The sequence below is a fragment of the Vanessa tameamea genome, chromosome 26 (assembly GCF_037043105.1).
Source record: "Vanessa tameamea isolate UH-Manoa-2023 chromosome 26, ilVanTame1 primary haplotype, whole genome shotgun sequence".
In the NCBI taxonomy this organism is placed as follows: domain Eukaryota; kingdom Metazoa; phylum Arthropoda; class Insecta; order Lepidoptera; family Nymphalidae; genus Vanessa; species Vanessa tameamea.
The window spans coordinates 2,299,372-2,312,878 of NC_087334.1; the positions used below are offsets into that span (position 1 = coordinate 2,299,372).

At 31.9% G+C, this 13,507-nt stretch overlaps 1 protein-coding gene across 1 annotated transcript in view; it reads left to right on the forward strand.

Moving 5' to 3' along the window:
* Positions 1–13,507, forward strand: part of LOC113398380 (uncharacterized) — a 619,887-nt gene that overhangs the window by 197,627 nt on the left and 408,753 nt on the right. Inside the window, exon 2 of the mRNA XM_026637094.2 lies at positions 5,281–5,525. Within this exon, the coding sequence (XP_026492879.2) occupies positions 5,330–5,525 (196 nt within the window). The 5' untranslated portion in view covers positions 5,281–5,329. The remainder of the gene's footprint in view (positions 1–5,280; positions 5,526–13,507) is intronic.

Here is a 13,507-nt window from a genome sequence, read left to right on the forward strand (position 1 = left end):
GCGAAATTATCGGCTTCGGCTATTGAATTTTATCAATATTAACGTTGTTAAGTGTTTCGATAAGAAATATTATTTTGTTTTTGTATTTTTCGTGAACATATGATAATACGATGTATTTACAACAATGATAATACATATGTATTGAAACACGTATAAAAATCTTGTAGATTTCTTTTAAATGTTTTTTTTTTTCGTTTTAAATTCGAATGACATTAATAGTACATGCACACGTCAACGTATATGTTTCCTACATGCCTCTTAGCTGGACAAAAGATTCAGAAGGATAACGCTTGGTACTTACTTCACCACACTGAAGAATTACTGGTTACTTGCCAGAAGATGCCTTTTGTATGCTGACCAGCCGCTATCCGCTTACCCAGAAAGGGTGCAATGGAAGTAAAAAAATAATAATAATCTATATCTGAGGACGGTTTCGCGTCGAAAGTCAAAATCTCATATCGATGCGTTCCGTAGTTTTCATATGAATGACGCACATAAAAAAAAACATATATAAATCTTCTGTGTATTAATATAGAATACAAAATAGAATATTACTACGGTATGTCAGATTGAATTACATTTATGGTTTTTTTTTTTATTCTAACAGTCGAAGCTTGAAGTGATTTTTGCCTATAACATTCTCTTAAATAGACAGACTATTATTGCAATTTTTTTTTAATTTTAAAAACATTCCACCTGGATCAAAAGGCATCGTCTAGTTTATAAACAGCCCACGCGTCTCTTTTTTTAAGTATGTAAGCGTTTTAAGTTATTAGAATTAATTAGTAGGAATAAATTACACAGCCTTTAGCTACACAAACTTAGTTCGGTATTAAGGGTCACTCCAATCGAGCTTACAAGCCTTCCTATTAATACATTTAAATTAATAATTAATTATTTTCGTAAAGAAAGATGCTGTTAATTTTATTACTAATTAAAAATAAAAAAAATCCGTATTAATTTAATTCAATCATCACGTGACCACGTTTAACCAATTTATTCAAACATTCAATAGTCTGTAACAATGTGTTAATATTAATACCATAGATTAATAAATACAGCGGCTTGTCGCCGAAGTACGGAGGGTCGTTATTTCATTAGGCTGTGTCTAGACTGCGGCTTTTAGTTTTCGGTCTGCGATGTTGACAAATTTCATTCATATTTTACACGTTTATTAAGATATACTTTTTAATTTCACTAACGAATATGAGCCGCGATGGTCCAGTGGTTACGTAAATCTTAATCAGAATTAGTACATTGAAACCGGAGTACGAATGTGTTTATTTTGTTTGTATCTCGTGCTAAACTGAAGAAAACCGTCGTATGTAAATCTCTTAGTCTCGGAAGATAATTTCCCATATGTGTATCTTCCAACCCGTATTGGAGCAACGCAGTATAATAAGTTCTAAACCTTTCACTCAAACCTTATCATCATGATCAGCCTGTATTACTCCACTGCTGGACGTAGGCCTCTCCCAAGGCGCGCCACTGAGCCCGATCTTCGGCCCTTCTCATCCATGTCTATCGGCCATGATTCGCGGTCTCCACTCTAGAACCTTCACTCAAACCCTAACCATTCTCAATAAATGATCTAAATAATGGGATAAACGCATTCAAACAAACAAACAATTCAGCTTTTGGACCTTTTTCGTAATGAATGAAAATGAATGTTTGTATGGAATATGCTCCTAACCTTCTCCTCAAAGGGAGAGGCGGCCTTAGCCCAGCAGTGGGAAATTTACAGGCTGTACATGAGTACTTATTTACCTTTAATGAAAGTTTATAATAAAATAATAAATAAACATAAAATATATGATGTAGGTACTGAATAATAATTCAACATACAATCTCAAGGGTTTCGGCAGCAGATTCAAATTCCATACATTTTCCTGCCAAGAGGCCACGTACAAGATTAGTTATCAAAGTTTGGTAGTTAATTCAGGTAACAGTATAAGCTTGGTGAATGGTGATGACGAATATTATTTCAATTAAATTTATATGTTCTCTAGCTGAATCCGCGGTTTCGCCTGCATATCACTTCGTTTGTGCCGAAAATCCTACTAAAAAATAAATATTTAATAATAATGCATGTTTAAATTAAAGATGGAAATATTTAAATTAGTTCAGGAGATTACCCCTTACACAAAACAAACAATTTTTCCTCTTTATAATATTAAGTGTGTGTGTTATACATTTCTTCTTTATGTATGGCTAAAATAGAACCAAACATATATTGTTTTTTTTTGTTTTCGATCATATAATTTAATAGCTGAACCTGCGGCTTTACCCGCGTGAATTTTATAAAACACAAAATTCCAACCCCTGTTTCATCCCCTTAGGGGTCGAGTTTTGTAAAATCCGTTCTTAGCGAATGTTTACACCCTATAAGGAACCTATCTGGCAAATTTCAAGTTTGTAGCTATTATAGTTTCTGAGATTTCGTGATTAATCAGTGAGTGGTATTTCGCTTATATATATGTTATCGGTGAAATGAAATGAAATCTAGGATTTGTATACAAATCCTAGGAAATTTAGACATTTTCGAAGCTATTTAGGAAATGTATAAAATATTGTTTTAAATACTATTTAATACGTAAATGTCCCGGGAAATGTTTACGATTCCTAGGAATTGTATATAACTCCAATATCGTATTAGGAAATAAATAGAAATAATACTTTCTGATAAAACACGTTGTTAAAATGAAAGTAATATTTTTTATTAAAGCACTCGTTGAGACAACAACGTTCGGGTAACAATCTCATCGTAAAGTATAATAATCTTCATATTATCTTACTAATTAAAGCTTCGAAAATCAACGATCTACTAACTTTTTAAAATGTATTTATCACAACATCGACTTATATTGTTCTTATAAAGTCAAACTTTCATTAACGTTACCCTCCCCTCGCCCCGCTTTCCCCGCGTACCCATTGATATCTCAAATGTTTTACATTTCCGATTGGTATTTAGGAAATGTATAGATTTCCTAGGAAATGTGTCTAATATAATTTATTTTACACATGTCCGTGCGATTTTAGGAATTACTTACATTTCCTAGGCATTGTATACAATGCCTAGATTTCATACATTTCCTTTAACATATATATATATACATAGAAAATGATGATCAATTGGGTTTACTTGGTGGTAGGGCTTTGTGCATATCTGGGTAGGTACCAAACTCTCATCATATATTCTACCGCTAAGCAATAATACTTAGTATTGTTGTGTTCCACCTTGAAGGTTGAGTGAGCTAGTATAACTACAAGCTCAAACATCTCAGTTCGTAAGATTGGTGGCGCATTGGTCATCTAAAGAATGTTTAATATTTTTTATGGCCCCATTGTATATGTATATGGTTATTACTGGGGATGATCCATTTGATAGTCCGCCAGGTCATTTTATACATAAATAAAACTCACATGAACTTATATTCGTATTTTTTATTTTGCAGTATTATAATAATTAAAACCACCTATTTTATACATTCTAAGAAACGAATGAATGTATGAACCATTATACTAAAGTCCCGTATCTCCTGATGGAGCTTTCCTATTACAGAAAAAGTAAGGCGCTTGCAATCATCGACTGTTTCACTTCTCAACACATCACTATTCAGCAATCGATTTTGAACTCTATTGTAAGGGTATAAGAACGAGCCACCTTAATAGTCTAAAGAGCATGTAGCTTAAGAAAAAAGGGACAAGACTCAGGTAGAAAACTGTATACAAAAGATGCGTTCGTTCGCGCCGCTTCACAAAATTAATTCAACCGTCCTCAAAACTTTTTATCAACGTTAATGACCAGGAAATAGAGTTGATTATTCAATAAAAATCTATTTAAGAAATGCAAATATTGCGGCTCAGGAATCGAGTCAGAGTTCTTTTGAAATGAACGCGTATTGGCGGTCAAATTTTTATAGGTATCAGTAAACGTAAGCCTAAAATATTAGGTTAGTTTCGTTTCGTTCTCGAAAAGGGACCATGCTGCTCTCGTTTTTAGTGTTTTAATTAGTGTTTTAGTGTTCTAAAGTGTTGTGATGCTGTTGTAATAGTGTCTGAATGTCGTGTGACCGGTGTTTTGTAGGTTTGTATCGGTTTTTGACCTTGAACGCCTGGAATGTATTGTTTGGTTTTAGAGGTTATGTTGACGTTAATAGATTGGCGTTGCGTTTTTGTAGTAAACTAGTTATGGTTTGATCATACGTAATATTACCGGTTGATTGATCTTAGAACTATGTAAGTACTATTTAGAAATCTATTTAAATAGTTTTTCTATGTAGTTTTATGGTTTTTTCATTTATTGGATCATTGATATTTATTTAATATGACATTTTGTAAGTTTCTCACCTTCTATTAAATATTTTAATGTAAACTTTGAAGTTTTATGAAATATAGATTTGAAATAAATAAACTTTTGTAAACAAAGTCGAACGAGTAAATAAATAATTTAGCCTTAATAACTAGATCTCAGATTTTAAACCGACAAGAATTCTCGGAACAAATTTCGAAACAAGTTTCGCAATAACTTATATTTTAATTATAGTAAATTTTCAATAAAATAATTTAAAACAGATGTTTCTTATAGTCGTAAGAATCTCAAGAAGGCTTAACAGCGAACAGCCGAACAAAAATAGACAAGTACAAACTCGATCCTCATTATAGCGCCTCGACTGCGCTGAACAGAAATAACGATTCTGTTTCCAGTAGAAAAAAAATTCTACAAACATGATCTTATAAAAAATTAAATTTAGTTTCGTAGATAAATGTCGTTTTTGCCTAGAATGTCATAAATGTCATAGCAGAATGGTACTCGATTTTATTGTTATACATACTTTTCTGGACTGATCCGTTGGTTTTATTTGAAAATTTGTTGTAAACATTTGTTGAATGATTCCTTCGTTTGTGTTGTTATTTTCATTGTGTATTGTTCGTATTGTATTTTGTATATCTTTATTTATTTTATATGTAAGCGGATATTAAGTTATATAAAATCGAAGTTAAAAGACATATTTCAATTAAATATATTTTTTATTATAAATCTTACAAAAAAGTCAACATGGTTAGAACTGAAGCTGCTCTCCAGCTCTTTAAGTTATTTTCCAATCAAGCCCAGCATCCGAGTGACTTCTCGGGTATCTTAAGATCATCTTAGATGAATGATATTAAGATTTATGTTAATATATTAGTTTAAATATTAATGTTACTGTGTTTTTCTTTATTTCTTTTACAATTGAGATAATAATTTATTAAATCAAAAAATATTAATATCTTTTTCAGATGGCGCCGTCAGCATAAAATGTAGCTTGGCCTCTTTAATTTGGTCATCATGAGCATACGGCGAAGGGTGATGGGAAAACAGGATTCCAGCTGGCGGAGAGTCTTCAGTGTATTTGTGTGTGTGATAGTGTTATGTGATAGTGTCAGTGGTAAGCAAATGAGTGAGACGCTGCAAAGGGCGCTGTCAGCGGTCCGTGGACCGAGTCCTGGGGCAAAGAAGCTGCTCAATATTCCTGAGGATGGAGGTGAGTTTAAACTAATGTTTTTATTTATTATTATTCATCAATCATTTACACCTGTACCGTTTTTTTAGATCACGGATTACTTAAATATATAATACTCCAAGAGAAATGATCGTGGAAAAACTTTAAGACTTTTTTGAGCCTTTCTCATCCTAATTCTCCTTGAGATTGCCGTTGCTAATAGATTTTTTTTTTGAGATTATTGAGTCGCGAAGTTCTGGTAGTATTGTTAGATACGCTTTCCGAAAAACCCTTTGTCATTTCTTACTCTATCCAGTATATTGGAAGCCACGAATCCCTAACTAATTACAGGATTGTTTAATTAATAAACTATTAAACAGAATATTAAATTATTTTGAATCACTATAAATTAAATTTTGCTATCAAATATAAGTAATTAATTAATATTATAATGGGATACCAAATATTATTTCCTTTACAGTCGCGTTAAATGGTTTCTGTTTCGTTTCTACCTTATAATAACAACAATTCCTCTTTAGACTAACGAGTTCCACTAATATCTCATTACTTCATCCGTTAAAAAGTTCCATCTTAAAAAGAATAGTCCATCCAATTTGTCCAACTTAATTTATCAGGTCAAGACCAGAAATCTCAACGAAACTTTCATTCAGCGACAATGATTGTGAAAAAGGGCGATGTTTAATTATCCAAAAACTTTGGGACGCCGTTGTTAAAGGACCTTTAACTTTGACGATGTCTTAGTATCATGAGAACTTGGGGCTGCCATCCCTAGTAAACTGGAACGTTGGAGTTCCTTATTAATTAATGTAGTCCCTTAATTCTGGCCTCAGGTGTTTTGCTAGTATATAGCGTACTTTAACCGTTTTAGATGATGTTTGATTACTTTTAACTTTTTGAAATAGATTTTCCTTTTAAGTTTAATTATAACAAAAACGGTACTAAGATCCTGAAGCAGCCATTTAGGTATTTTAATCAGATACTAAAACTGATACGTTAACATTTGTATTTTGTTCTAGTTTCGATCATATAGTCACTAGTACTAAAAGTGTGGGTAGTATTACATTATCTTGAAACATTTTCAGCATAATATCAAATAAAGTTAAATGAGTTTATCATAACTTGAAAACAAAACGCTTGAAATTTTAAAACAAACAAAACTAATAAAAACAATCTTCTGACTTTGAACAAATTTGACTTTAAATATAGAATATGATAAAAATACATCACTTGTAGAATATTTAAATTAAGATAATTGTGAATGGTATGTTTATTACGTCACAGTGTTCCGGAAAGCGGGAGTAAGGGCACACTGAATCCTTTTATCGTGCAAGACTGATTGCCATGAATTAGTCAGCGATTTTTTTTTCTACTCAGTTTCCCCAGATTTAGTACAGTTACTCTTAATGTGCAGATAGAAGTACGATTTATACTTCTTTTAAAGCTTAAATTGCTGAATTTAAAAAAAAGGTTATACTAATAAAATATCGTCTTAGTTTTGACGGTAATTTAACAGTATATAAAACGTTAGTTAATCTATTTATGTGCTAAAGTATTATGCACCGTAATTATATATATACATTTCAATATTATTTATAACGTATGTTACTATAGGTTCCAATATAAGGGTATTACTTTTATCGAAAGTGCTTTCATTTTTGTTTACCATTTCTCCAAATTGACCAAAATCGTTTCCAGTGGTTTCACTTCCTAATGAATTGCTACCTGTACAATTTAGATTCTAGATTCCATTAACGCTTTAGACTCCTACATTCAAGTCAAATCTAACGAAACCTGTCCCATTAACTGGATAATGGCGTCACGTAGTCTCATCAAAGTTGCGCCAAGGATTGGCATGACTGGCGAGAACGGATTAGTTTGTAGATCAATCTTTGGATTTATTTCCAGGGATTTATAACGTGATTATTTATAAAGAAGTCATTATATTTAGCTGAAAGTAAGTTAATATGAATACAAGCATTTTACATGTACAACAACGATTTGTTTCAATCCTTAAATTAATTATTGAACGTGAAGTATGGCAAACCATTCACATGCAGGTTTTATATTGACTATACTTATACAATTATCTTTTATTTTAGAATAACAACAAAAATAATCGTTGAAACACCTCTATTAATATTATTTGAAATATAAATAAGTATACAATTGAAAATATAGTATACAAAAGCAAAGTCTTCAAAAGCAAGTGACGCCAGGAAGCAATCGTGCCTAAATTTAGCTCGTTAATGTCATTTGGAAGATTTTAGCGAAATCCCAAAAGCGATGTTCAAGCACTGAAACTGGCAAATATTTCTAACGCAGCTGTCGTAACTTGGACAATTTCATTTCCATGAGATTCGCCCGCAAATCTGCATAAGTTGAAGACGAACGATACTACTCCACGGGGCTAAAACTACCGTTTTGCATTTAAATGATAAGACATATAATAGCCGTTCGGTCGGATTACATCGCAGTTTCATTCCGTGAACTGTAATGTCTTACTAAGGAGTGCGAATGGTACAATGATCTATCTTGAATTGCGCTTAAAATTCTACCTTCTTCTGGTTAGGTTAGGTGACACACGGCCAAATCCGTCGCACTCTTGGGTTTGCATTTTTCTAAATTAAAATGTATTTTTACAGAAAAATCCAAAAATTTAGGTTTAGTAGTAGTTTGTACTATTGGTGATTTTTCATTGTGTGGTAATAATGTTTAAGTCGTTGGGCGTATCTCCATAATCGTGACAACGAAATGCATGTTCCAATGTTGCTCTTTCAAGTAATCTACAAATTATTTTAAGAACGCATACATTATTTAATATATTTATTAACGCTTTTTCTCACCGGCTTCCTCTTTTTTACATATCAGGCTATTTGTGTCGGTGTAATTTTTTTTAGTCATCATCAATTCCGACCGTGTGTTCTAAGGAAAGCAAGCGACGACACAGTGCATAGTTACCAGCGCATTTGAATAACTCGCAAATTATTTTACTCGACCATACCATAGCATTGTTTCTGAATTCTACACTCCGCTTAAAAGTTAGCTAAGTTAGGTTTCACGGTTAAGTCTAGTTCGCAGCGCATTTTGTTTGGTCTGCGAGCGTGAGCGGAATTCCCTGCTTAGAACTTCGCCTGATGAAATATTTAATACCTGAAATTGTTCTAGCTTTCCCAGCGCCGAGAGCTGTCTAGTCCAATGTTTTGTACCTACCACCTCAAATGCTCTATAGTGTTTAATTCTTTCTCTTTTTATATTGTAAGTAGTATTTTTATAACTTTATTTTTTCATATTTCGTATCGAATGTTCTTCAATTGACCTTGAACGTTTTTGGTTTCAAATGCAAATATTTTATTATTCGGCTTTTACTTCATAGTTATGTTTTTATCTCTATTTTAAAATAATGAAATTGAGTTATTCTAATGAAATTAGTTAAAACTTTACACTTACCATAACCGTATTGCATATATTATAAAACTATTTTCAATTGCATTAAAGCTTAAATTCCTTTAACAGAATTTTATAATGGTCTCAATGGTCTTTGTTCAACGTCTCCAATCGTACTCTACAAACGAAATGGATGTTTTCATTCAATTTTCTATCGTGAGAACTGTAGTGACCAGTTGTTTGCCCTTTTTAGAGGAAAATGACCTATGTTACGTGCTTGAAGAGTGTAATTTTGCTTGTACGCTTATATTAAATATATATATGTGCGTTTTCGGTGCTTCCTCCAATATTGTCTCAACAATTGTTTCGTTTTGATAAATGTTCGTTTGTTACACGTGATCGATGATATACTGTACAAAGAAAAGTGAAAAATTGGGTCGAGTTAATGTGCTAACTCGGTCAGTATCATGAATCATATCTGAAGTACAATTTTGTTGCGATTTCCCATTTTTTTTATTCAACCACAACAGCATTGTTGTTGTCCCGATTACCAGTTCCCGATTTTTTAATAAGGATTCCATTATTAAAAGATCCATATTTGACATTAGCATAGATCAATGCACTTGGTATATATGCTAATCAAATTCATTTCAACTTACTTCTTCTTATAAAATCGTTGTAACTAAATAATATTCTTAAATTTTAATTGTTAAAATAGTTATGGCAACGATGCTATCTGGTGGACTCGGATTTAATTAATTTCTAGCAGAAGCAATTTTATGAAAACGTAGAACAATGTTTTGATTTTCATCTCTATAGTTTATTTTATATTAAATAACATAACCGTACCGTTTAATTAGTGGAAAAATCTACTGAGCTGCATGCCAGTGTTTCTTGGTAAAAACTCACGATGATTCAGGAATATTTTCGTCTCATCAACAATAATACGATCACTAGAAAATGTTTCAATAATTTCATAAATTATTACAGACGGACACGACGTTGAAACTCAAGAGGACTATTTATTTAAAGCTTACATTTACTGACGATATTAATTGATTTTGAAAAAAACATACATGCTCATACGGGTGAATCTATAAGAGATACTTAGTTAACTTGTACTTCGAAACAATCTGCATTTAAACAGTGTAGAAACTATCGTGAGACAGTAATTAGTAACATCATGTTAATACTATGTTCTTTGGTCGGTTTAATTACTTCCGGTGTTTTGTGAAGTGTTAAAGTACAAGACACAAACACGCTACGATGTGATAGATACCAGAGCATGTTTTAAGGCTTGTATTACACTGTGTTTATTTGTAACGTTACTTGTGTTTATGTATTTTGTTCCTTAGTTGCTTATCTTAGTTTTGTATCACGGGTTTATCACAGTTTTATTTATAATTTGAAATGTTTAATGTTATCACGCCGGGTTTTGGATGCATGAAAGCATTGCTAGGTTAGTGCTTAATGTAGGTAGGTTGCCAATAAATCAGATGAACGAACGCTGAACACCTGCTTATGTCTAATCGATTCAAAAAAATATATTAATTCTGCTAGTGTGTTTGTATTCCATGGCAGTTTTATTTTGCTTTAATTAGTAATATAATTTTTATTTCAAATTGAAATTACAATATTAAATTATATTTAGCTTAAAAAACAATAGTATCCAAACGTAAACTAAGAGCATATCTAGGAGTAATTAATATATCATATGTATATTAAAATTATTTAACGTATTTGTTGGTGAGATTGAACTGAAACTTCGTTATCACTTCTTTAAACTTTTTAAAGTTTCTAATACATAGTCATCAACGAGGTAGTTTAAAAAAAGTCCAACGCATATTTTGTATTCAGATTTAGGATGTTTAAAATAAATAATAAGTTAACATGACCAGACAAACAAACCAATAAATAAATCAGAAGAAAACACAGAAGGATACAATAATACATACCATGTACATAAAGTTTAGTCGAATGACATTTATTTCGAATATTAGCTGATCCACGAGACTTCATGCGAATTTAGTTTATTCTCCCAGTTGATCGTAATTTCAGTACATTTGTACGCCAGGCTAAGGTAAGGTTCTCGAACGACGTGTCCGGTAGTTTATTGTGATAATAATTTACTTTCCCATTTATAATAGCTTGACTGCAATGTAATTAAGTTCTTACCACTATTTGTGTTTGAAAACTTCCTTCAATATAATAACGTAAATAGTTGAATTTGAAATTAAGCTCAATGTAAACCTATCTTAAAATGTATGTAAACAGCGTCGGGCAGTTTGTTGACACCTACAGTTTCCCGAATGTTATGTTTATCATTCAACACTTCACTCCATACGTAAACATCGGTACATTAAACGTCGGCGGTTAAGTGGTGGAAAATGTTTCGATTTCGACATTTTTAAATATTTGCTATTGAATGTATATTTTTTTCATTTGCTCCAGTTACAACTGAATCGTCTAAAGTTTAAAATATTGTATCAAAATCAACTTGTTTAGCTATAATATCTGATCAGTTTTCAATAATTATAAAATGAACAATCGGTTTGATAACAACTTCACTAACATGATTACTGTATGTTATTTTAAATTTAATCCCATGTCAGTTCTTTGGACGTTATCTGTATACGAACTTATCAGGTGTATTGGAAATCTAGAACTGTGTAAATAGTAATCTAAAAATTATTCAGCAAGTATCAATTATATAAATTTACGTATAGCGCTAAACTAAAACAATTGAATGATCATTTAAAATTACAGCGAAGTAGTCAGGCAAATATTAAAGCTGAAAACACTTAAAAAATTCTTAAACTTTACTCGCCCCAAGGCTAGAGACAGCAACACTCGTTCCTACGCTTACAACTCCATGAAAAATTATAAAACAAAGGGAAGAAGCGAAAAAGAAAACGAGAACCCCTTTCATTAAAGGACCTTTACAAAAACGTTAAACAAAGTTTCAGTTGTACAGTATAATCTTTTTTTGTTTTAAATGTTTGTATCTTGCTTTATATTTTAGATTATATTAATGATTTTAATTAACTTTTTTTGCCGTATATTTGGGTCACCTTAAGTCACTACCGCCCATTATGATTGGTGGTGTAAGAATTATTATATTGTTGTAGAACGAAGACTGATTGACGTGGTCAAGGAAGTGACGTCACCATCCATCTTGGGTTGTCATGGCGGTAACAAGTTTGTAACTATCAGTTGCGTTCTCAATGAATTTCATATTTTGTTGATATATAACTGAGACTTAGATAATCAGTGTCCGTCGATTTTTATTTTAAATGTTTTAGTGAATGGTCGATGATAATATAGATACATTTTACCAATTTTATAAACATATAAGTTTTGTACGATAGTTTTAAGTTCTCTTCTCAACCAAAAACTACTAATCCGATCGGTGTAGAACTTTCATATTAAATTTATAGTTTCAGACAACATTATACAAAACAGAGCTATAGAATGTGAATATGTTACATATTTTGTTATCATTTTAAGATAAAGCTTCATAAGCCGACGAAGTCGGACAGAAAATTGCCCGTCCAGACGCTTTCGAAGCGAACGCTACCATAACTATAACGGTACACAAAACCTTTACACGACAGATTTCAGGTCTCCAAAATGTATTCAGAAAAGTCATTGGCAGTATATCCATTAAAGATAGTTCACAGTAACAGGTTCTATGCTTAAATAATGTTACCTATATGACATGGTAACGGTATGTATACATGTACTATATGTAAGTAAGCATCATAAGAATCTGCTTAGTTCTCGTTTGTTGTAGTTGTAGCATCTTATTAAGTAATACCTAAACTACAATTACAAGCAAACCGTTTATCTCGATCTCAGTTTATACCTGCTCCAATATGTTGGAACAATGTTGTGCCCTGGATCCAATTAATGTTCAACAAATCAATTAGTAACGTTGCCACGTTGAGAGTGAGAAATAAAATGAATTTAAGGGGGACTAAAATGACCGATTCTCGACTAATTATTTGACAAAAAGCCATTGTCGTAGTTCACAGTAACATAGCTCATGCATTATCGTTTCTGGAAATCATATTCCTAAAATTTAAATTTCATAATGTTGTCAGTAAACGATATAATTTTAAATCATCTAAGGTTTATTGTTTAAAATATTTTCCAGTAAATTGTATTTTTAGGTTAAACGCTTTTCGTGTCACTTCAGGAAAAATCCACTTTAAAGCCATTTAAACGACACGGAATAGCAGAAAGTTTTCAAGCGATGAAACAACTAGTCCCATCTCGTGCTACTTTCATTCAACGTACACGATATGCGTGTCGTAGAGTGTCGGCATTGTAGAGTGCCTCAAAATATAGACGCCTCTCGACTGAAGTTGAAACAAACAAGTTTTCAAAGCAAACGGCTGTTAGCTGACGCTTGTTGAAATGGTGGATAGCGTTCTAACAATAAATCTGATTTTGTGATTTTTGAGAGAATAATCTAAATAATATATTTATTTTAATTATATCAAAATTATCTGGGTATATTTCTAGCAAAATTTCGACCATAATTACTTACATTATTTCATTAAATACATATACAAATATATACAAAGTATGCCATACTTTGTTCCTTCGTTTTTCGT